Raw genomic sequence first — 25,439 nt, 5'->3', positions numbered from 1 at the left:
TGTGACATACAGAAACACGTCTTGCAGCTGCATCCATTAACTTCTGTTGTTTTGCACCGTCAGGCGTGAAACACAAGCGCTGAAATTACAGTTCCATCCTGTTCTTGTCATCTTTTTTCACACTATGCATCCCTTCCCCCCACAAACATGTACAGAAATATGAATATACATCTCCTGAGGGTCTTATGCTCTCTTTTCTCTCTTTTTTATTTGTCCGTTACAGCAACCCAACATCAAGCAGAAGTTTGTGGCCCTGCTGAAAAGGTTTAAAGTTACTGATGAGGTAGGTCACACAGTCACTTCATGTGTGAGATTTCAGCCTGTGCAGGAGTCGACATATATTTTCAGCCGTGGCTTTGAAAGCACAGAGAGGTGTGTGGGAGAGATGTGGCAGAACAACTGAGATTCAGCTGGCAGCTCAAAGAAAAGAAACACCAAACACTGTCAGGGAAAATAGAACAAAAATGTGGCTGTTTTTGATGTTTTTATTTTCTCCATCTTAGCGGGATGTTGACCTTTTTTTCATAGACTCTTCATGTGTGAACAGAGCTGATCGAAGCTGAAGGACCAGTATCTGTTTGGTCCGCTTCTGCATGTGTCTGTTGCTCACGTGTCTCCTCTGTATCTGGTCCAGGTCGGTTTTGGCCTTGAGCATGTCTCCAGGGAGCAGATCCAGGAGGTGGAGGAGGACCTGGATGAGCTCTATGATAGCTTAGAGATGTACAACCCGAGCGACAGCGGGCCTGAGATGGAGGAGACGGACAGCATCCTCAGCACCCCCAAACCAAAGCTAAGGTAACAGAACAGAACGTTACTGGTGACAAGTCAAAATGTCTGCACATGGGCCAAACAAAAAGATATTTATCTGGATTTATGTGGCCTTGGTAAGTGTTATAAGATAACTTTAACTAGAAATGAGACAAACACATCTTTTTTCTGTGTGATTTGCCCGAATCACACTTCCTACCCTTACCAGTCGCTTGTAGGGCTTTCCCCAACAGCCTGTAGGAAAAAGTAACTATCTTGGAGGAGTTAAAAGCTTGCCCTCTGGGTTCATTAATCAAAGTGAGGCATAAATATCCAGAGGGAATCTAGGGATCCTGCAATTCCTTGCAATCTGGTGAATATGTAAGCAGCAATTAGTGGTGGGAATCAATTGTGTAAGAGGAAAAATCAGGTATTAAAACTAATCATGGGGTGCGCCGGTAGTCGAGTGGTTAAGGCGCGCACCATGTACGCGGACAGCCCAGGTTCGAATCTGGCCTGTGGCACCATCTCTGGCATGTCTCTCCCCGCTCTCTTCCCTGTTTCGGAGTCTATCCACTGTCCTCCTCTATCTAATAAAGGCATGAAAAGGCCCAAAGATAAATCTAAAAAAAAAAAACAAAACAAACAATCACTAAAATGTAGGCACTTAATGCACGAAGCCTACATTGTTGAAATATTTTTTTTTGCATGATTATTTGATATTATAAATGGTTTAATTCAAGGTGAATCTCATCATCATTTTGAACATTTTCAAGAATACTTACAGAGTTTAAAACCCACAAAAATATCACAAACTTTTCATAACAGCAAAATAAGAAATTTCTAAAGAGTGGCTTCACCACAATGAGGAGATAATTTCTACAACTTAAACTTAAGTTAATACATTATTGATATAAATCTAAAAAGCAAGCCACAACTTGCAGCAGTAGCAGTTTGGCTAACAGTTTATAGCCCTGCGCTTGTCTTTAGCTGAGAAATCTTTATAATGAAGTGTATTTACACAACAGTGAACCACTATTTTCTTTAAATGCTGGATTGTAACCGGATGAGGGAGAAAAGCTGTTAAAGAGGTGCCAGCCTGGTCTGTGCTGTAATCAAAGCAGTTGCTTGCAGTACATAATAGATATGGCTGAATCTTTTATTGCATCAGGTCATGTAGGTATTGATACATGGGTGCAAAGTTGAAGTCTTTTTGCAGATACTGAATTGAGATAGTAATAATAGGAATAATAAACATGATAGTGTTCCAGCAAAGGGAATGTGGTATAAACAAAATTGCTTCCTACTTAAGGGCTGTATACATTTTGTAAGTTTATCACTCAAAAACTTACAATAGTGTGTTTTTTTCCACTTTGCATTTAGTTCATTTTGACTAGGACCACCATTATACCAGAACTTTAACATTTGATACAGTACTAGTTGAGATGAAATGATATCAACACCGGTTTCAATATCACAGCATCAAATAATAGAACGGTCCGTTCAATACGGGGGTAACTTATTGTTTTCAGTTATCAGAAATTGCAGGAAAACTTCTGCACACTGTCTGAATGGCATAAATACTGTGCTGTGGCACTTATGCATGCCTTTTTGAAGCCTCAGTACTATCTGTAATTTAGATAATGAATATTGTTTAAACAAATGTTATTGAAAGTAATGCATTGTCAACTAATTGAAAACTTTTTTTTATTAAAATACAGTTTCAGTATTGAACTGATGCAACATTTGTGACATATTTTAGCTAAATAAATAAACTGATCCAGATGTTTCTAAAATTGGATAAATATAAATTTTACTCCTACCTTTTCCCTTTCTTTTGTTGTCAAACATTGGAGCCCATCATAAGTGAACTGAGCTGAGGAAACCAAAAACTTAATCATACAAGATACAACGGTTGTAAAAGTTGAGAACAGAATTGGTAGTTGAAAAACAAATCAGTCTTTGTTATTGCAAAATTCAACATATGCAATGTATTTAGAACTGCAATCATATTTAATTACTGTGATTATATTATATTGCCTCATGTATCCAAACTGCAATTATTTGCATGCTTAAATTCACCACATTGTGAGACATACTATCCAAACACAGTTCAGCCACCTGCACACACTGATATGACTCACTGCTCTCCATGAACAACACAGAGCCCCCTCTGTTGGTGGAAACTGCTCATTGCGGTCTAATACTGAAGCTTGCTTGAGGTGTATTTGACCCAGAATTGGGTCAGTTAGACAAAAATCAAACAATTTTATTTTAGTATTTTTTTAAAAATACACACATTCATTAATGTTTTATAAGCCAAGGTTAGAGGAAGAAAGATCTGCTTCAGTCAGAGTAACTGGAAAAACTTATTAGGTACTTCTGTAAATGTATTTGTAGGTCCTATGTTCTTTTTTTGTTTTGTTAATTTGAAAAAGGAAGGACAGAAAATAGCACTTGAGAGAACAACGCTTATTATTAGCAGTGTTACAGGGCTTCAAGCACCCTTTACCTTTTTTCTGTTTTGTTTTGTAGCAGCCTGATGCTATAGTCATTTAAATTAACCTTTTCTCTCATTAATATGTACTCAGTACCCCGTCATGACAATGTGACAAAAGATTTTAGAAATTTTGGCAAGTGTATTCAAAAGACAAAACTGAAATACCATATTGGCGTAAGTATACAGACCCTTTACTCGGCACTTAGCTGAAGCACCTTTGGCCGCAGCAATTATAGCTTTGAGTAATTCTGAATCTGATGCAACAAGCTTTACACAGCTGGATTCTGCTTTTCTTTCAAAATCTCCTTATGCTCAGTCAGATTGGATGGGGACTGTCAGTTTACAGCTGTTTTCAGGTCTCTCTAGAGATGTTCCATAGGGTTCAAGTCAGGGCTCTGGCTGGGCCACTCTAGGACTTTCACAAAGTTGTCCCTAAGTCACTCCTGTCTTGGCTGTGTGCCTAGGGTCACTGTCATGTTGGCCCAGTCTGAAGTCCTGAGCACTTCAGAGCAGGTTTTCATTGAGGATTTCTCTGTAATATGCACCATTCAGCTTTAATCTACCCTGACCGGTCACCAAATCCCTGAGCTGAAAAACACCCCCACCGCATGATGCTGCCACCACCATGCTTCACTGGTATTGGGCTTGTAAGAAGTAGTGCATGGTTTCCTCCGGACATAACGTTTAGAACCAAGGCAAAACACTTCAATCTTGGTTTCATCAGACCAGAGAATCTTTTTGTCACAGTCTAAGAGTCTTTCGGGTTATTTTTTCAAAACTCCAAGAGGGATTTTATATGAGGAGAGGCCTCTGTCTAGTCACTCTGCCATAAAGCCCAGATCAGTGGAGGGCTGCAGTGATGGTTGTCCTTCAGGGATTTTGTCCCATCTCAACACAGGATCTCTGACGCCCAGTCAGAGTGACCATTAAGGTCTTGGCCACCTCTCTTAGTAAGGCCTGTCTCCCCTAAATGCTCTGCTTGGCAGGACAACCAGCTCTTGGAAGAGTCCTGGCTGTGCCAAACTTCATCCATTTGAGAATGATGGCAGCCACTGTGCTGTTAATTTTATTATCAATGGTATCAGGAAAAAGTACCACTTCTTTTTAACTTCTTATCTGCAAACATTTGCACACGTCATATTGCATATTTACAGAGTGTTATACAGAGACAGAGTGATGCATTGTCTGTGGTTAATATTACTGACAAACTGTGCAGAAAAATCTTTCATATGACACAATGAAGAAAACACAGAATTAAAGGTTTTCATTGTCTACCAAAGTTCATGGTCCAAAGCCTATTTAAAAATCTATGGTTGTATAAATTTCCCTCATGTCTCTGTCTTTGCGTTTTCAGGCCGTTCTTTGAGGGAATGTCCCAGTCCAGCTCGCAGACGGAGATCGGCAGCCTGAACAGTAAAGGCAGCCTGGGCAGAGACACCTTCAGTCCGGTGAGTAACTGCTGGTGGGTGAAGAAGCAGCAGCTGCAGCATCAGCAGGAATTTCAGTCATGTGAGCTGCAGGGCATCTGAAGCCTTTCTTTTCTCTCTCTGTCTCTCTGGTAGCTGAGTGCAGTAAATATTTATTGCCCCCAAAGGCTGTCTGGCTTTTCAGCTTACAGGTCCACATAAAGACTGTGTACAAAGGAGACATGCAAGGGGTGCAGAGATGACAGAAAACCTGAAGTTGTCTCTGTTGATAAATACTGCTGAAGGGTTTTTTTGTTTTTTTTTTGCAGTAAACCCATGAGATGCTTTTTGACTCTGTTTCATCACTGTGAGGCAATATAAGGAGAGAATTCTGGGGGGTGCAAGAAAGTTTACAGTAAAGAAAAGCAGAGATGACATTTTTGATTCACAAGATTAGGTATTTTATTTTGAAGTCCTTTATGTAAGCTTTATTTGGGGAAGTATTTTGATCAAGTCCCCTCTTTATAGGCGTTAAAAGGTGGTTGAACTAGTTCAAATTGAGTGCTCATGTCAACATAAAATCTGTAAAAAGTAGTCAAAACATTAAAGGGATACTTAAACATTTTGGCAAATTCACCCATTGCCATAATTCCTGTAGTCTTAGCTATGAAATAATAATGTATAATTATGTAACATTACGACACATGAAGCAAATACTCTGAACTATTTCTTGAGTAAACCACTGGGCGGAGTGACACAGTGCAGCAGCCATGCCTGGAGTGTAGTTCCGGCTTTGCATTTAACTTTAAAACATCTCTGTCTCGTAATGTTCCATGATTATTTCATAGCGTGGTGAATGTGCAGGTCGCAACTTGTCCACGAGAGCGTTTTGGAGTTGTTGGATTGTGTATTTGATGAGTTTGATGAGGGAAAGCTGGAATACCGTCTGCTTACATTGAGTTGGCACTGCAGGTCCAAACTCAGCAGCACCGATCCATAAATAGCTTGCACAGACAACTAAAGGTAACGACCCTATTACTAAGACTATAGGAATTATGGCAATGGGCGAATTTGCCAAAATGTTGAAGTATCCCTTTAAGTTTCTACATTTGTTTGTTTCCAAGTCATGTGGAAGTTACAGTATGCGATTTAAATTAAGTGCATTTAAGTTTGAATCATTAACAATATTAGATTAGAATATTAGATTCCATATCGTGTCTGATTGTCGTCCATCAGCACCGCCTTTCATACCATTTTTTTTTTTAATATCTGGTATGAATCAAACAGTCTACAAGGGTTGCAGTTGTCTTAACTGCTAGCAATGCAAAACGAGCAACAGCAACAAAATGTATTTGATCATATCAATTCCTGTTGTAGTATCCTGACAGCACTGGAGTAAAGCAACATGACTCAATGTTTTAGCTCCATTAACATGTTCCTGTTTTCCTCTTTGACATTTGCGTTGAGTTTGACAAAGAACAAGGAAAGAGGGAGATGACAAGGTACCTGGAATGTCTGACAGGAGTATTTCCTGGATTTTCTTTCATCTAAGCTCACTGGACAGTGCTTGTTTTACAAAACAGAGATAGGTGAGCAAAAATAATATCCATAAAGCAGTCAAAAGTTCCTCAACACACTTCGTTCCTCATTCAAAACAAAAGTGTTGGATGTTTGATTTTTTATAAGTGGAAAACTGAAATTCAAAGGAAAGAGAATTGGATATTTAGCAGCAATGATGGGCATCCAATTTTACTGCAAAATAGGTATGCAGTTTTTCTTGGCAGAAAAACTGTACTAACTGGGTTAGTCACGCAGCGTGCTTTGACTTTCCAAGGAGTGCATGGCTAGAAACCCCCATATAGATAGATAGATTTATGACAGTGCGTACTGAATACAATAAAATTAGTTCAAAAGCAATTATTCCATAGTAGCATGAATCTGAGTATGAGGGTGCAACAAGCTTTATGCCATAGAGGAAGCAGCTGAGGTGGAGGAGGTTAAGCTTTTGCTAGCAGCAGCATGGTGCATCAGTATTAATGCAAGCAGGTGAGAAGTATTTCAATGACAATTAAAAGTCATAATGAATAATCATAAGTAAATAGATATTAATTGATAAGACGCCAAACATAGATACCAAAAGATCACTTCTGCTCTGTTCTACATAGAAAGTACATCAAACCTGCCTTAACTCCTTTTGGTCTTGTAGGTTAATGTTAAGTAGATTACATAGCAAGAGCTGTAGTCTGTGAGCTCTGCGATTTCTGCAAACATTGTAAACTCATGAATTGGAAACTTTTAGAAAATGATGCTACCTTCAAATGGGACTTCTGTAATCTTGGAGGTCATTTTGAGATGTTGTGTACGGGAAAGGCTTGTCCTGAAAGATGCAACCATATAAGAACACTAGTACCAGGAAACAGCACCATGGACTCAAAAATGCTGGTACTTCAGCTGTTTTTCTATATGGAAATGCCAACATTACATCATGTTTTTGTGTTTAAATGAACAAAAAAACAGCGTAACAACTCATTAACTCAAAGCTTTGGAAAAATTACGCTCACAATGTTGGAAATACCACAAGAGGGGGATTTCAAATGGTCTTCTCTCTGAACATGGTAAAACTACCACATTTGAAGCCATCATGTAGACATAGAGAAATAGTGCTGTGCCATCAAACCAAACCCAAATTGCTGCTAAACAAATAGATTAAAAGATAATATGCATGCTTTTTATGAACACATTGCTTAGTAGTTTAGTTTTATTCAGTTTGCATAACACAAGAGAGTGAAATGGTGAAACTGTACTCAAATACTTGCCTTCAAAAGCATGAAACAGTATGAGACACACTCTGAAATGAAGCTGAAAACAAACACAATATTGATGTGACTCTGCATTGATGTGGTAAACATCCAGAAAGTGAAGCCTCTGAAAATCGCTCAGTGGGGTGGCTGTGTGCAAACATGAAATTCAGAAATATGTCAGACTAACGTTTCCTGAACGCAGCAGAAATCCAATATATCTCTGACACAGCCGCCGTCTGCTCGATAAAAACTGTTTAATCTCTCTGAGCTGAATGGATTTCACTGGATGGGTTTTCTGCTGCAGTTCCTGCTTTCATAGACAGTCTGAAATAAGCCTTTTTGTGCTCTGAGTGCTGTCTGGGCCTCTGGGAAAACAGTTTTATGTGGAAAATTTAGCTTTCATTTAATGTTTGAACTAAAACACTCAATATTGAGCAATTTAGCAGAAATTTGTGAACATCCCAGCTGTATTTTGGTTGTCTTCTTCCTGTTTCTCTCTGTTAAAGACTCCCATTAAGCCTGTAAGCTGACTGAAGTTCCTTTGTCTCTCCAGCAGGGGGAGCAGCATCCACTAGAGAAGATGAAAACCTCCCGCAGCCGCAACCTGGAGGAGGCGCTGTCTGAGACTGACACTCTGGTATGACTCTCATAATATGTGTGTGTGACGGAGAATAAATGGTGTGTCAGGATCTTTGTTAATATCACTGTCAAGTGTTTTTGGCTGCCATCTGTGCTGCGACTGAGACAGATTGAGAGCGAATGGAAGAAACAAAAAGTGATGAAGCGTGTCAGAGTAGATGGCGATGAGATCAAGAGTATCTCCGTTTTCTGACGCTGACAATCTGTCTTTGTGTTTTTGTGTTTAGGAGCTGACAGATCAGGAGCTGTTTGCTGAAGTTGGCCCCTGCATCACCGTGTCAGTGGCCGAGAAACCCCGTACACCTCTGAAGAGCAGCAAAAGTGAAACCGTAGCCATGCCATCACCAAGGTAACCAATCGAGAAATAAATCAGACATTTTATTATATTCAGTTGTGTTTGAATATGTTTTTACAACCCCAATTCCAAAAAAGTCGGGGCACTGTGAAAAATAATCAAAATAGAATGCAATAAGTCACAAATCTCATAAACCAATATTTCATTTACAATAGAACATAAACAACATATCGAAGCTGAGACATTTCAACATTTCATGAAAAAGTATGGGCTAATTTTGAATTTGATGGCAGCAACACATCCCAAAAAAGTAGGGACAGGGCCATTAGGGCTTTTTCACCATGCCAACCCACGCCCTGAATGGCCCTGCTCTAGGACAGGGCCCAAGCACACTGTGAAGTATGTTAATCAGTAAAGGCAGTAGTATGTAGTGTGTATATATGTAAATTTCTTCTCATAATGAGGCTGTAAAAATCTGCTTTTATCAGCTGTAAATATTGGCTGTACAGACAAATAAGTACAGAGTTTAAGGCTGAACCAACGGACCTATGTCAGCTGAAGTCTTTTTCTTTATTCATTATCATTCCTGTGCTTTAAGGACTGAAATTTGTCAATTTGTAAATCCCTGCACTTTAAATAATGCATACTAAGGACTGAAGTTGTAGGTCTGAGCTACATTTGAATATCAGAATGGGTTAAAATTGGTTTGCAAATATCAACATATCATATGCGGGCAAAAATCCAATATCAGTTTATTCCCATCCAGCATTTCTTTCCTGGAAGGCTGTTCGTATTTCAGTAAGACAATGCTAAACCACATCCACCACAACGGCATGGCTTCACCTTTTTTCCTGAGACCTGACGCCTTTTTTCCTGATGCCTTTTTTTCCTGAGACCTTATACCTTTTTCCTCATGCCTTCTTTTCTTGAGACCTTATGCCTTTTTCCTCATGCCTTCTTTTCTTGAGACCTTATGCCTTTTTCCTGATGCCTTCTTTTCTTGAGACCTTATGCCTTTTTCCTGATGCCTTTTTTCCTGAGACCTGACGCCTATTTTCCTGACACCTGTTTTCCTGAGGCCTGATGCTTTTTCATATGGTACCTTACTCAGAGACTTGAGGATGTACACTGTAGTAGAGATTAGTCATTGCCTAGACTGAAATCTGATGATTCATGTCTTAATCACAGCAAGAATCTAAGACTTTCTGATCCTACAAAGTGAGAATTTCAGAGAAATGTCATGCAGTTTGTTCTGTGCATTACAAACATGTTTTCTAACAGTCCCGTATTGCTTCTCAGGTTGGATGGTGGCCACACCCCCCGACAGAAGCGCATCAGCACGCCCATGAAGGAGCGACAGCTATCCAAACCTCTGAGTGAGCGCACTAACAGCTCCGACTCGGAGCGATCCCCAGAGCTGGGGCACAGCACGCCGGTGAGTCTTTCCAGGATCGTCTTCTAATCTCCGACACAAACAGAAATAAATCTTCTCATTGTGCTCCAGCGTCCCTGCTGAGGGATTTACACTGTTGCTGCTTTTGTTTTGCATCCTCCTCCACTCATTTCTTTTCCACAATGCATCCTGATAATCTGTGACTCGCCTTCAGCTCACAAATGAATTATGTATGCGATGATGAGTCATCAGAAGAGTAAATGTGTCGCTGTAGGGGGGTTTATGTACTCAGAGTGTGCGTTTATGTGTGTAGCTCCTCAGGAAGGTGGTGTATGACCAGCTCAACCAGATTCTGCTGTCAGATTCGGCGCTACCTGAGAGCCTGATTCTGGTGAACGGCACAGACTGGCAAGGACAGGTACGACTCTGCAAATGTGACGTTCTTCCAGCATTTGATGAGCCGTTTGATCACTTTCTTCTTCTTGTGTTGCAGTATGTGGCCGAGCAGCTGCAGGTTCAGAGACACCCAGTGGTCTGCACATGTTCTGCAGCTGAGATCCAGGCGGTGCTCTCCGCGGTGCTCACTCGCATCCAGAAATTGTGAGTGTGCTTTAAAAATAAACTCACAGAAAACAAGAACACACATATTCAGAGTTCAAGCCACCGTTGTTCGGCAGCATGACTCATCGTCTTAGTCTTTTTCCTGCTCTAAGCCTCGTTTTTCTGTTTTCTGTCCTCTGGCTGACCTCGTTTTTTTACTCCATCCTCCACATCTCTCCCTCCTCCTGACTCCATATCTATTAATCAACCTCTTTATGAGCCAAAACAAACTATTTTCCTCTGATAAATCCTTTTTATCCTCTTTTCTCTCTCCACTCTCTCCCTCTCTTGTCTTTTCTCTCAAAGTTCACAGTTTTTGTTTATCTAATTGTGTTTGAAAAGAAAGATAAGGGCTAAGAGGGCAAAGGAAATAAGGACGTTTGGGGCAAAAACTTGTGATATACAATCCCAATTCCAAAAAAGTTTGGGCGCTGTGTAAAATGTAAATAAAAACAGAATGCAATTGCTTGCAAATCTCATAAACTCATATTTTGAATATCTGATGTTGACACTGAGACTTTATAACATTTCATGAAAAATTTTTGCTCATTCTGAATTTTATGGCAGCAATACATCTCAAAGAAGTATAACATAACATAATTAGTGTTATGACATTTTAAAGAGGCAGAGAACATCCAGATATGCAAGTCAAAGCTGTATCATGCAAAGAGGAAGTCATATGTGGACACAATCCAGAAACACTGCCGTCTTCTCTGGGCCAAAGCTCATTTAAAATGGACTGAGTCAAAATGGAAAACTGTTCTGTGGTCACATTAATCAAAACTTGAATTTTTTTTTCAAAACGACAGATGAGTTCTGCAGACTAAAGAGAAGAGGTAAAATCCTGCTTTTTATCAGTGCATAGTTCAAAATCCTGCATCTCTGATGGTATGAGGTTGCATTAGTGCCTATGGCGTGGGCAGCTCACACACCTAGAGAGGCACTATCAATGCTGAAAAGTAGATAGAGATTTTAGAGCAACATGTGCTCCCATCAGACAACATTTCTTTCATGGTCTTGCATGTTTCAGAGAGATGATGCTTAACCACATATCACATCCATCACAACAGCATGGCCTCAGTAGAAGAGTATGGGTGACGAAATGGCCTGCCTACAGTTTAGACCTTACACCAATAGAAAACATTTTGCTCATTATAAAAGGAAAAATCCAGCAAAGATGACCCAGGGCTGCTGAGCTGCTATAATCCTAAATCATACAAGAATGTAACAACATTCCTCTCCCAAAACTCTAACACCTGGTCTTCTAACTTCCCAGAGGTTTAGACTGTTGTCAAAAGAAGAGGGGACGCTACACCATAGTAACCCTGGTCCTGTCCCTAATTTTTTGAGATGTGTTGCTGCCATCAAATTCAAAATGAGCTAACATTTTTCATGAAATGTTGAAATGTCTTAGTTGCAACATCTGATATGTTGTTTATGTTCTATTGTGAATAAAATCTGGATTAATAAGACTTGCAAGTCATAACAGTCTGTTTTTATTTACAGTGCCCCAACTTTATCAGTGGTTTAAAATCATGACAATTACTTTTATTTACTCCCAATTACCAGGCTCAAAAGGTTAAAGAATAGATAAACCATCTGATTAAAGATTAATGTTTGGATATGCTTTGTTTATTAATGTTTTGTAAGGAAGAGATTCTACTTTCAGCTCATTTTCATTCAAAATTCAGGATTTTTGGTCCGATTTCAATTGTTTTGTTTGGTTTATTGAATGAAATAAACTTAATAATAATAATAAGAAGAATGATGGAGGGAAATTGGACAATTTATTAAATTTATTTAATAAATGTATCTTTATTTAGGGCACTACATAGCTCGGTTGTTACAGTGCTCAAAAAGTCTCATGAAGCTTGGTTTGACTCTTGCTGTGAAGAATTAATTCTGCACATAGTATTTAGTACATAATAGAAAAGGAGAACTAAACCAAATATGCTCATTCAGATTACTTTTTTGTCAAAATCATTAAATAATGATCGTTGCTTAGACTCCATTACTCATCACTAGTCAGAACTCTGAGTCATTTTAGGAGGAATCACGAACCCAACCTTTAAGGGTATCTGTCTAGCTGTCTTGGTGATATCCTGGTGGTATTTATAATTTCTCATAATGAAATATTTCAAGCTCAACAAATCTCTGTATTTTGTTCCTGGTAATCTAATTTACAGATTTTTAAAGGTCAAGTTGCTGTTCCATTAGTCATCTTGTCCCCCTCATGTCCTGCGCTCTTTCTTTATGTGCCTCCTTTGGACGTTGATGAATGATGCTTAGAGCTGAACTCCCACAAATCCTCCACACGACCCTGACAGCACCCCTTTCTCTCTGTCTCCCTGTAGCTGTAACTGTAACTCCTCCATGCCCCGCGCTGTCAAAGTGGCGGCGGTGGGCAGCCAGAGTTACCTGGGAGCCATCCTGCAGTTCTTCGTCACCCAGCTCGCCAACAAGACCTCCGACTGGCTCAACCACATGCGCTTCCTGGTCGTGCCTCTAGGTAAGAGAGTCTGGTTGTGTTTCCATGGTGTTAAGAAGTTTTTTTTTTTCCTGCTGAGTCATGCTGCAGTAGCTGATTGGTAGGAACTATTTAGGGAGAGATAAATGTTTTCATTTTACTTAATGGACATCCTTAAAGCACATATGAGGGTTATTTTGTCTGGTCATTAAATGGTCGGAAATTAATTTTGATGCCTCTTTACTACCTGGAAAAGCAAATGAGACCATCAACAACAAGACTGATTTTTCCTCTAGCATTATTTTTTAAATCTGTAAATGCTGCAGCGGGTAGATGTCAGACAAAGTGATTATAGCCAGCTGTTGTTGTAAGCACTTTAAAGTACCTTTCAAGCACTTTGTCAACTGTTTTTTTATACCCTTTAAAAGCCTTTTAAAGCACATTGTCAAGTGTCATTGCAGATGCTGTTAGCACCCTTGAAGCAGTTTACCAGTTGTTGTTTTAATCTCTTTCAAAGTTTTTTTCTAAGAACTTTTTCAACTGTTTTTTTAGATGGATTTGGACACTTTTCAATATCTTTGTCAATTTTTGATTGTAAGCACTTTTTCATCTGGTACAAACTTTAAACATCTTGTCAGCTATTATTTTTAAATTCATACAAAGCTCTTTGAAGTTGTCAACCCTTGCTTTTATAAACTTTAATGCACTCTCTCACCTGTTGTACTCGAGTGCTTTAAGCCTCATTTTAAAGCAGTTTACCAACTGTCAAGCTTTTTAAAAGTCTTTTTAAGCACTTTGTAAATTGTTTCTAAGCTCTTTTGAGCTCTTAAAGCACAATTTGATGTTATTTTTTAGCTTTTACGCCCTTTTAAGCACTTTGTTAAACCTTTTTTTTTCTACACCTGTTAGAACATATTAAGCCTGATCCTAACTGTTGTTTTTTTAAGGTGCCACATAGTGTCATATAAATAATCTCATAACAGTCTTTGTCTAATTTCTCTCCCATTTTTCCTTATTCTCCTTCTTTCCCTCTTTTTCCGTGTACGCCCCCCTCTTCTCCAGGTTCTCACCCCGTTGCCAAACACCTCGGCGCCCTGGACAATCGCTACAGCTCCTCCTTCCTAGACGGGGCGTGGAGAGACGTGTTCAGCCGCTCCGAGCCGCCGCAGACAGGTAGGGCTCACGGTCCCATTCCTTTAACACTAAATTGGTCTTTAGAAATGCTGAATTAATTGTGTCTTTTATAACTTCCAGATCAGTTGGATGTAGCTGGAAGAATCGCCCAGTACATCAGCGGAGCTACCGTCACTCACCAGCTGCCCATCGCTGAGGCCATGCTCACCTGCAAACACAGGACGTGAGTGTAGACGCCGCACCAACACAGAAACAAACAAGCTCTAAAAGTGGGTTTCTAAAAAGTTCTCTTTCCTTTCACAGGCGAGATGAAGACTCCTACCAGAAGTTTATTCCTTTCATTGGGGTAAGATCTCACTCAGGATAAAAACAGGAAACTCTGATAAATGTTTGAATATTTTTCTGACATCACTCGCTGTTTTTCAGGTTGTAAAGGTCGGTCTCATCGAGTCTGGTCAGTCTCCAACAGGTGAGTGTTTTCAGATAGTTGTGAAGAGCACAAAATTTAGTGTAGCTGGGGATAATTTATGATAAATTCTCTTTGTCATCAAGGAGACACAGAGGAGGGCGTGGCAGTGAGCTTGGCTGTCCCATCAACGTCTCCTCCTTCCCATGGCTCACCCACAGGGATGATTAAAGAGGCAGCCACGCCCCCATCTTCCCCCTCCATGGGCAGTGTCCTGACAGTGCAAGGGTGAGACAAGTCTGACTTTATGCAACATGTCTGTAGGAAAAAAAAAAATTCTGGAAATGCACTTTTAAAAACAATAGAAACATCCTATCTCAGTTTTGAAGCTAGTTACCTATATTAAAACTGCCCAAACTGAAAATATATGTCCTTATTCTCCCTTTTTGTCACAGGATCTGAGATAAAGTAAGTGGAATATTCCACTACAGCATAAGACTCTCAAAAGAAAGTTTTAAACTGTAGGTTTTACTTTCAATGCTGAGTTGATTTTTTTGCCCCGGGCCGTCTTTGGCCCATCTGTGAACCAGCTCCACTTACTGAAAGGACTCTTTGATTCTTCAGTCATATTTTTAATCTTTGATTCGGTCCATTATTCTCTCTGCCTTTGCAGTTCCTCTCTGCAGAGCCATGCAGACTGCAGCTGTCCCTGATCTTAACTTGTATTTCAGCTTCTGCAGGGTACTTTTGGTGTAGTTATTGAACATGATGTACCAAATTTAAAGCTTAGATTATCCAATTTTTTATTTGGTTTTGGCAGAAAGGCTCCCTGTGCTGCAGAACCTCCTCCTGAACTTGAATTTCCTCTGTACAATTAAGAGAGAGAATCTTCTGCAGATGTGCTCCAGCAGCACACAGCAATCTTTTCTCTGCTTTTCCACTGCAATAAGTAAATTTTCTGCCTTCAGGAGTCCCAGCATGTCTCACGGCTTGGACGCAATCGGCCTGCAGGTGGACTACTGGCTAGCCTCGCTGGCCGAGAAGCGGCGGGAGGGTGAGCGACGCGACACAGGCTGCAAGAACACGCTAAAGAGCGCCTTCCGCTCACTGCAGGTCAGCAGGTTACCAGGAGGGGGCAGCAACGACCCTCAGGCCCAGGTCAGCACCATGGCCATGACGGTGGTCACCAAGGAGAAGAACAAGAAAGGTGAGAAGATGAGGATACACATCTGTTTACGAAAAGAGATGACTGAGACTGAAAGATTCGCTTTTAAGGAAGACGATTAGGGCCACTGAAGACATATTTTTTTGAGATGTACATTTTATTCCCAATTCTGAGAAAAAAAGTCAGAATTCTGAGTTTAAAGTCATTGTCATGTTGGAAGGTGAACCTTCAGTCCGGTCTGAGGTCCTGAGCACTGCATATAAGGTTTTCATTGAGGATATCGCTGTACTTTATTCCATTCAGCTTTCCTTCAACCCTTACCAGTCCCATTTCAATCTGCTGAAAAACACCCCCACAGCATGATGCTGCCACCACTAGAACTAGATGTTGTATTATCGTATTTATATTATGATTGTGATTGCTAAAACTAGGTGAATCTGGATCCTAGAAATACACAACAGTGTCTTTACTGTCTCTTTCTCCCTCCTCAGTTCCCACCATCTTCCTGGGAAAGAAGCCGAAGGAGAAGGACGTGGACTCAAAGAGTCAAGTCATTGAAGGCATCAGCCGCCTGATCTGCTCTGCAAAGCAGCAGCAGACCATCCTGAAAGGTAACTTGGAACTCTGGTGGGACATTCAAAGTCCATGATATGAGAGAGCACAAGCTGTTAGGTAGGGTGAATCAGCTCTTCCATCTTTCAGCTGCTGAAAACAGGGATCCCAGGTTTTGCAGGGTGCATAGAATACAAAATAATTTGCACCAAAGAGAAGAGATGTTTTCTCTAAAAGGTTTTACTCAAAATTTAGGGTCGACTGAAACAAGAAGGTCTGGCTGCAGACTACAGATCTCTGACGCCCCTCTTGCAGACCACTACTGTGAGACGTCACATCTGTCAGAACAGAAGTGACGTAATTTGCCAGTACAATGTTTAAGATGACTCTTTTTTTATTCAGCTTTATTCACAAACAAAATCTAACACTTAAATTCATGAAATAACCACATTGCAAACTTTGCAGACTAAGCAACATTTCATAAAAAAATAGGCATAAGGTCTCATGTCTAAACCAGGATGAAATTATGTTTAGTCCTGTTTAAGAAGAAGTTATGATTACGGTGGCTCACTTTAGCCCATTAGCTTTAGCTAAAGTTAAAATAGCTTTGCTAGCTACATAGCCAATGTAGCTTCATTAGCTTTGGCTAAAACTTATGAAGCCAAAGTTAGACATCTACTTCTCAATCAGATAGCTCTAGCAAATGTAGAATAATATAACATACCTAAGGTAGCTTCTTTTGCCTTAGCTCTAGTTAGGTGTTATGTATCTTTGTTATCTATGTAGCTAACTCAGCTTTGTTAGCTTTAGATGTAGCTATGTAAGCGATGTTGCTAAGTATCTTTGTTACTTACTTTGCTAATGTATCTTCATTAGCAAAAGATTTAGCTATATAAGCCATGAAGCTAAGTTGCTACATTGCTACAAATGTAGCTAACATAGCAGTGCTAGCTAGGTTAGCTTCAGTTTAAATAAACAGCTAAAATTAGCCACGATTCACATTACTTACTCTAAATGTGACTGCTTTCGCAAATGTAGTATCATCTAACATCTAGTATAATCTAAGGTAGCTAACATAGCTATAATTGCTTTAGCTCTAGCTAAGTTAGCTATGTGGCTTTGTTACCTATGCTGCTAACTTAGCTTTGTTAGCTTTAGATTTAGCTATGCAAGCCATGTAGCTAAGAAGCTACCTTACCTATGTTGCTTTGCTAGTTTTAGATTTAACAAAGTTACCTATATAGCTTTTTTAATCATGTAGCCACGGAAGTAACATATATAATAATATAAATATATATATAAATATATATATATAAATATATATATATATGCTAATGTAGCTTTGTTAGGTGTGTTAGGTTTTGTCAACTAAAATTAGACTTAAATTTAAAGGGTGAAAATGACTAAAATGTGCCTTAAACCCAACGGCATTCCAATCCAAAGACTAAGATTAAGATTTGATTCAAATTGTGTCATATCTCTGTTTCACTGCAGTGTCCATAGACGGTGTGGAGTGGAACGATGTGAAGTTCTTCCAACTGGCTGCTCAGTGGCCAACACACGTCAAATACCTACCTGTTGGACTTTTTGGTTACAGCAAGCCTCCCTCCTAGGGACGAGCCCCCGCCGCCTCTTCCAATCCCTGACCGTCAGCAGCTGCAGAGCTGAGAGAAAACTCAGAGCGGATGGACTTTTTCCTTTCTCCAGTTTCAGTTTGGCTACAGTCGTCATGTTTCTCTTTTGGGAGGGAGAGGAGGAGGAGCGCTGTTACTAGTCACTTTAACGCCCCTTTTGTGTGTGCGTGGCGAGTGCATGCACACGTGAATGTACAGTATGTGTGTGTTTGTGTGTTAACAAGGGGCTCACAGCACAAGTTTAATCGCTAACTGCCGTTTATGTTTCCGTTTTATGGAATGCAACAGCATGCAACAACTCACCGATTTCAGCCCCTTAAAGTCCGACCCTTGACTTAAGACCACCTCAAGGTCCTAGTGCTCACTTCCACACCTGATCCACATGTGCATGCTCCCAACTAACACATACACCACTCATGTGCCGGAAAAACTAAAATTAAAAAAGTAATGCAACAGGGCTTCAGTTTGTGCATGAGAAAACACAAAGAAAAGTCTGTTCTGCTCCTGACAGGCAGTGAAAAACAGCGTGCATGTGATGAATTTTACCTCCACATGTTTTCAGATACATCCACAGCACAGGTGCCCTTCAAATCAGGCGTAGTGTTTTTAATTTCAAGGGCTTCCATATGATTTAAGATATTTTCTGTACCGAGATTAGTCATTTGGATGTCTAATGCCAATTGTTTCCTTTCAAAACAAGAAAAAAATAATATACATACACGGGAAGTGTCTCTTATATTGTGCTCTAGTGAAAATAGTTTAAAAAAAACTTCCCTTTAAAGGTGTTTTTGTGATGCGTAGTGTACGTTTTCGTGAGGGTTCCAGGATTTCAGGGCAGGAGTGCAGCTTCTTTTAGCTTCTTATTTGCTATGCACTTATGAGTACACATCTGGGTGTTTGCCGAGAGAACAGCTGGTGAAATATACAATAAAAACAGAAAAATAAATGTGCAACACGACAACAGAATGCATATTTAAACAGACTGGAACTATGATGGGAAAAGCATATTTTTATCCTGCATAAACTCTGCTTTTCAGGGTAAATATGGCAGTGAAACACCTGCAATAAAGCACAATGTTGTTTGCTACTTGGCCCTTAATTTTTCCTTTCTTTATTGGCAATATTCCAACTGCAGACCTGTGCAGAAGCATATCCATGCAAGCAGAGAAAGAAATGTTCTTTGATTTGAGTATTTAGGCTGCTACAGGTCTGCTACATGCTTTCTCTAGTATGTCGTGAGGTGATTAGTGAGTGTACAGTATCTGGTAACACGTGTGTGTGGTGAAATTAATGTAATGTGGTCAAACTTTATAAAAATATCACTAAAAAGGATGAAAACATTTTTCTACCATGTGACAGAGGGGACATGCTATTGGTGTGTGTGTGTTAGTGTGTGCTGGCAGCGTATGTTGATGATGTGGTTATTATCAATCTTATTGATCATAACATTAGGGCTGTAAACACTGCAGTAGGAGTCTCGATAATGTTGTAGCCTGACACAAGGAAAAAAGATATCTTTTTAAATATAAAAGACAATTAGTGCCACATGAGAAAAATGAGTATTGAATTAAAGGTAGGGTCATCATTACCTTTACCTAATCATTAATCACGATTAGGTAAAGGTAAGAAATAAATGCATTTTAAAAAATAGATAGCATGCTGTTATTTTGAGAAGCTTCTTTTCATTGTTTCATTTCCGATAAAAAAAAAATCTGAGAGGGGTCTGGCAGCAGACCATAACTCTCAGACGCCCCCTCTTGCAGGCCGTTACTGTTAGATGCTGCATCTGTCAGAAGGGATACACCCTAGATTTTTACAAAGAAATTGGATAAACTTTCGGTTGGGTTAGGGTGAGGGTTAGGATACCGAAAGTTAAAAATCTGACCTACAAAACCTGCTTACAAAAGGTTTGATAGAGCCGAGCCAGTCTACCTATAAAAAAAAGCTCACCCTACATTTAAACATTTATTGTAGCATCTATTGTAGCAAATGTAGCTTACATATCTCCGTGAGCTGCATGAGCTACTTATATAACAGAGCTACGTAGATAATGCAGCTATAGCTCACCAAGCTCATGCATATCTATACTAACAAAACTATGAAGCTAACATTTGCTACCAGTTACATAGCTATGTTATCCACATAGCTTACATAGCTACGTTAGCTGTTGCTATGTCTGCTAAAGCTCACATTGCTAACTGAGGTACAGTAGCTTACTTAGTAATGTTAACTATGTAGCTAGCATGGCTATGTTAGCTTTAGCTACAGCTAACAAAGCTAATGTGAGCCACCATTTATGTATCTACTTCTAAAGTGGGTCTAAACATAATTTAACAATCGGATTAGACCACTGTGCTTTTTCTCTGTTTTATCTATGAATGCAGTGTCTCCCATTAAGGGTCTTTCAGAGGGAGTGTCTGAGATCTACAGTCTGCAGCCAGACTGTCTAGGAAACGCTCCCATGACAGCAAGTCTAATGTACTCTGTACCTTGTGATATAACACCTCCCTTTACTGCTCCCTTTGGCTATTTTCATTTAATTTTGAACCCATGCATAGCAAACTCCTTTATTTTCTTCAATCAAGCTTATGTTAACTATCAAAGGTACTCAGTTTTTTCATGAAAAGAGTGCAGTTTTATCCAAAAATAAGTCGACTTCTTCTAGCTTAAGACAGTACAAATCAAAAGCCGCTGTTTTTGTGAGAAAACCTTTGTTCGATTGTTAACTTTAACTGGTTCAAAGCAGCTAAATCTGAACTCCTAAAAAGTGCAGCTGCTGATGCTCATATTCACCACTGATCAGTCGACTTCAGTGAGTCATTTTGTACATGCACTCCTAATGCATACCAGCGTTCATCTCTTAGAAATATGTGATTCCCAAATCAAGAAACTGTTAAGAATTGCTTCACATCATTGACACAAACCAAGATTTTTTTTCAAATGCAAACAAATGTGAAGGTGGTGATACAAATTTCAGTGATTAATTACAATAAACAAAAGTTAGCATTTGACGCCCTAATTGAAATTCAAAGTTAAACTCAGAATTCTAGCTTCCTTCAGAATCAAAAAACATTTTTCACATCTGTCACTAATATTGTCTCAAAAACAGCAAAACAACACATTTTTAGTCAATTCAAGAGAAACAAACTTTTTAAAAATGTGTTTGTTTTCAAACATCTTGTGTCCCCTACATCGTCTCACTCTCCCATTGCAGTGAAGTATTAGCAAACTAGTTTCTTCTAATAGTGTTGAAGCCAATGTCTTCATTTAAATTGTGTTTTTGTCTGTTTTTTGTCCAGATTAGAACGTGTTGATATTACAGTGTTACAGTTGTGATGTCAGCAGCTTCTTAAACTCGCCTCGTTTCCCTGTTGGATGACAACTGAAGGGTTTCAGAGCTCGCTGGTTTTCTCTCTGTTTGATAATGGGCACCGACGAACAAACACTCGCCTCGGTGCTGGTGGCTTTAAGTTCTTCTAAATAACTGAATGTATTGAATTAAGTTTACACTATAGTGCAACTTTGGACAGTTGGTGTCAGATTCTAGAAAAGTTCCACCGGTTCATTATCATGTTAGAAGGGAAATATGAGAAACAACAAGGAGCAGAGTGTATCTCTTGAATGCACCCTTCTTTTACAGCTTTTGTCTTTCTTCATGTGTTGCTGAAAACCAGTTAAGGGCTTTAAAGATAGACTGATCAGTGAGCTTTGACGTACTGTAGTTTGATCATTTCATTCTAAATTTAGGTAAATTTGAAAAATGGCCATTAAAATGTATGTTATAAAATAAATAATAATAATGTTTTAAACAACAAACTAACAATCTTACTTCAAAGTATACAACATTTGTAATTTGGGCTTAATCATTAAAAATTTCGATTTCCTTGGTGTTCACAATTCTTTAGCTAGTTCCACTAAATGCAAATATTTTTGGATTTGCCAGGCTTCAAAGCCAGATTTAGCAAATGATCCTTATGCTTTGTAAACAGTGTTTTCTCAGCTTGTTTTGAAAGGGGCTAATCTAAATATTTTTATATTAATTATACAGAAAATTAAATGATGTTATCAGAGATTTCTGGGGAACAAAACCTGGAGAATTTGCACCAAACTCTCCAGTTTGTATGAAGTTTTTGAATCTTTTACAGGGTGTCCTAATAGCATGTGACGCAAGCAGGCACCAGAAACAAATTCAGCTTGATTACACTGATTCCCTTTGTAAACTTCACTAATTTTGATTTGATGCAACAGCTCTCTGGGCTTTTTTATCCAAAGAAACCCTACAAACATATCCAACCACAACCAATTTTAAATTAAGAAGTAGTTAGTTAAAAGTGTGGAATATTTAGCAACTAACATGCAAAATTTTTGTTGGTGGAGACCAAAAACAGAGCTAAATGCCCCCAAAATAATCTTTAAAAGAATAAAATTAACTCCAAAATGCCATATTTAAAAAAAATAATAAAAATGCATCTTTTAAATTCAGACGATAATGTGATGATTCTGGTTCAAGCTGGTCTAAGTTTAAGCTCAAGTCACATTAAAAAAAAACACAGTCATGGCATTGTTTGGCTCGCCATGAGACAGGAAGTAGTTTTCAGTGTCTTTAAACATCAGTAAAGCCATGAATCTTAGCAGGTTGGATTGAAATGTGTTTAAGTTGTAAACATACAGAAACACTGTGCCATTTTTATTGATTTGCATTAACTTAAAATCCCCATCCACTTAAAATTTGTTAATAGTCTCAGGAAGTTTATACCCCTTTTGTGTAAGACATGGTAACTTGGATCAGAAAACGTGGATCAGAAGAACCCCGTCTTAGGGCTTATGGAGAATTTTCCATGACTCCTTTCTCCTGAAAAATGTGCTAAGATTCATGGCTCAACCAGTGTTTTGAAACTCAGGAAGAAATTTCCTGATTCATGATGAGAAAAATGTTAATCTGTAAGTAGGCAGTTTGTGGGATGCTAACTTGTTACTTTGTAATGAGACATGTCAAGGTTATCTTCACCGCTGCCCCCAACTGTTCAAAATGAGGACTTCAAGGAGTAATGCAGACAAATAAAAGGGATCACATACCTAAATTAAGTGGCAACCAAAAATTAAGATTACTTTGTGCATTGTTATAACTTCCTGTTATCAATTAGTATCTTTGTAAAATTACAGGACACCAAACATGTAAAGTTTAAAGTTATTTCAATGTAAACAAATGTAAACAGCATTTTGGAATGATGTAATCGATTTTAACTTAAACTGTTACCATAGGTGGCCATGTTTCTGCTCTTTATTAATAATACCAGTAATACATAATGCTGTCTGCCTTGTAGTGTTGTTAGCCTACATTAATGTGAATCTAAACATGCCCTAAATTGTATGAAGTCGTAGTTTATTGGAGCCTCTTTTGCTTTCAGGGTGTAAGGTCAGGCTGGCTTGGAAATACTCTCCTGAAAGAGGGGCATAAAATCAAAATCACTGCCAAAGTTACATCGTGATGACATTGTAATTATATGAAATGAGATTAAAACTTTTTTGCTTGCTCATGACAGCAAAGTGATCCTTGTTCTGAAGCCTTCATTTCAAAGTTCTTATCACAGCCATCTTTCAGCTCACACTTACCGTTTACATGTTTTCTAAAGTCTCTGGTTGTTCTGTAGAAGTCTTGAACTTGTTCCTGTGTGTTTTTACCTGTACCTCTATACCTGTGTCGACCTGTGTTTGTAGCGGTGGTTTTTCTGTCCTTTGACAAGTCGTGGTTAGAGATTAGTAACTGTTTGGTCCATCAATAATCTCTGTCAGTGATCAGCAGTGTCTTTTCTCTCTGCCGTCCTCAGATAAAGTGTCCCTCTGATAATGAGAGTCTTCTCCACCAGGCTTCCACAAGCTTAGCGTAAATACTACTGTCCCCTTTCCTCACAGCTTGTAAATTTGCTGTCTGTCTTCATGGGAACAGGATTCACTATGAAAGCAGTAGATTTCTGTCAGTCGAAGTCTTGCTCAGCGCAGGGCGTTCTAAGCTTTTGGAGAGTATTTTGCACATGCAATCGTTTTCTTCAGCAGCAGTCTTCAGCTTTTTTGCCTTTTGCCTATAACAATAATATGATGATAATAAACTACAGTGCTTGTACATATCAGATAGTACTTGTTATATTGTATTCCATTTTTTTCCTTAATTTCAACATGTTTTGTAGTACTGCTTTTTCATGATTACGTTTGTCAATCAAAACAGATGTGGGATGAAAAGTGGAAGTGTTTATTGTTTCATTTGTTTTTTAAAATAAAATATTCCTGATTTGTAGCTCTGTCTCTTGTTTTTGAATGAAAGTATACATGTTATTAAATACTCAAATTAAGTAAAAAAGATATATTATTAAATGATAACAAATAGAATTAAAAAAATATATATTTTATTGTAGAAATCTCTTTTCACTTTGGCATTAAAGTTTGGTTGTTTTCTTTTTTGTTTGTTTTTTGTCAAAAAGCCAAATTATATTGACCATGATCTATTTATAAAATCACTTCATTTTCAAAAGTTGTCACATGGAGCCAATAATGCATAAAAATCCCAATATTACATTGCAGTTACAGCACAAAGTAAGATAGTTTTGACACTAATTTTCAACTGATGAGACCAAGCGGAATACATAGCTTTTAATTGGGATAAACCATAAAAAAAATAGTTTAACACTGTGCCACACACAATAAAAGAGTAACAGTGTAAATATAGAGTGCACATGATGCTTGTGAAGCAGGTCAGTGTTACACAGAGGGCCTTTCACTGCCCTGATTCCCCCCCTTTGCTACCCTCACACACTCTTTGAATAGAGCCTCTGATGACATTGGTGCTCAAAGAATGTGGAAAGACCAAGATGATTCACACCCACTTACATCCTGTTCAGTGAAAAACCTTTTAGGCTTTTTTGTTTATTTTTGAGTTCGTTTCAGCTCATGTTCTGTGTTTACATCTTTATTTAGTAAAGCTACATTGCTCTTTTCTATTAACAAGCCGGTTGATTTTTCATCAAAGATTGGAAGTTTCTCGTTTGAAAACTGTCAAAAAACTCAGTTTTACCCCTTACTTCAAAGTAACATTTATTCAGAAAACTCAAAAAAATCATATCTCTTTAGAACGACTTCTTCGAAGTGACAACCCGCAAATGGGAATATCGTGACTTTTTGAGTGAATTCTAGTGTTTTAGAAGCTAACCAGCAGCAGTAAATTGGCTATACGCATGCGCACTGTATTTTCCCGCCCCACTTGAAAATCACAGACCGATGCTCCTCTTGATATTTTAGTTCATCTTTGTATGTTCATACAGGGAAAAAAGCTATTTCCCCGTTTCCCAGCTGTCATATTCACAGCACATTTATGATTAACGTCATTTTTAACTTAAGCTTTATCTTCGTCAGAATGTACAGTCAGTGACAGCACCTTGGGTATTTCAGAGAGCTTTATTAGTCCCGTCCTCCGTGGTCAAAAGCCGACACTTTAGGTAAGTGTAAAGAGAATTTAGCAGCAACTACAAGCTCGCCAAAATCGACGGAAGCTAAGTTACAGCCCTTACCTGTGATTGTAATCGTATTAAATTAAACCTAGTGATGTGGTAGCTATTTCGGGATATATGTATGCTTGCCAAGTAAGAAGAAAAGCGTGTAAGGGACACGACAGGTGCTCTAACGGTACTTGAAGGCGTCTGTTATCCTTC

The 25,439-nt window shown here is 38.8% G+C and overlaps 1 protein-coding gene across 1 annotated transcript in view; it reads left to right on the top strand.

The window, feature by feature from the left end:
* LOC121504503 (phosphofurin acidic cluster sorting protein 1) overlaps positions 1-24,019 on the top strand; it is a 111,281-nt gene extending 87,262 nt beyond the window's left edge. The window contains exons 8-24 of the mRNA XM_041779312.1: positions 224-283; positions 635-795; positions 4,602-4,695; positions 8,008-8,091; positions 8,321-8,442; positions 9,688-9,823; positions 10,095-10,199; positions 10,275-10,381; positions 12,736-12,890; positions 13,911-14,021; positions 14,103-14,205; positions 14,286-14,328; positions 14,409-14,451; positions 14,535-14,676; positions 15,357-15,595; positions 16,045-16,164; positions 17,600-24,019. Of these exons, the coding sequence (XP_041635246.1) occupies positions 224-283; positions 635-795; positions 4,602-4,695; positions 8,008-8,091; positions 8,321-8,442; positions 9,688-9,823; positions 10,095-10,199; positions 10,275-10,381; positions 12,736-12,890; positions 13,911-14,021; positions 14,103-14,205; positions 14,286-14,328; positions 14,409-14,451; positions 14,535-14,676; positions 15,357-15,595; positions 16,045-16,164; positions 17,600-17,718 (1,944 nt within the window). The 3' untranslated portion in view covers positions 17,719-24,019. The remainder of the gene's footprint in view (positions 1-223; positions 284-634; positions 796-4,601; positions 4,696-8,007; positions 8,092-8,320; positions 8,443-9,687; positions 9,824-10,094; positions 10,200-10,274; positions 10,382-12,735; positions 12,891-13,910; positions 14,022-14,102; positions 14,206-14,285; positions 14,329-14,408; positions 14,452-14,534; positions 14,677-15,356; positions 15,596-16,044; positions 16,165-17,599) is intronic.
* The last annotated feature ends 1,420 nt before the right edge of the window (positions 24,020-25,439 follow it).

This window comes from Cheilinus undulatus, linkage group 22 (genome assembly GCF_018320785.1).
Source record: "Cheilinus undulatus linkage group 22, ASM1832078v1, whole genome shotgun sequence".
Classification (NCBI taxonomy): domain Eukaryota; kingdom Metazoa; phylum Chordata; class Actinopteri; order Labriformes; family Labridae; genus Cheilinus; species Cheilinus undulatus.
The sequence above is the reverse complement of the archived record's forward strand: the minus strand, read 5'-3'. Positions and strand labels throughout refer to the sequence as shown.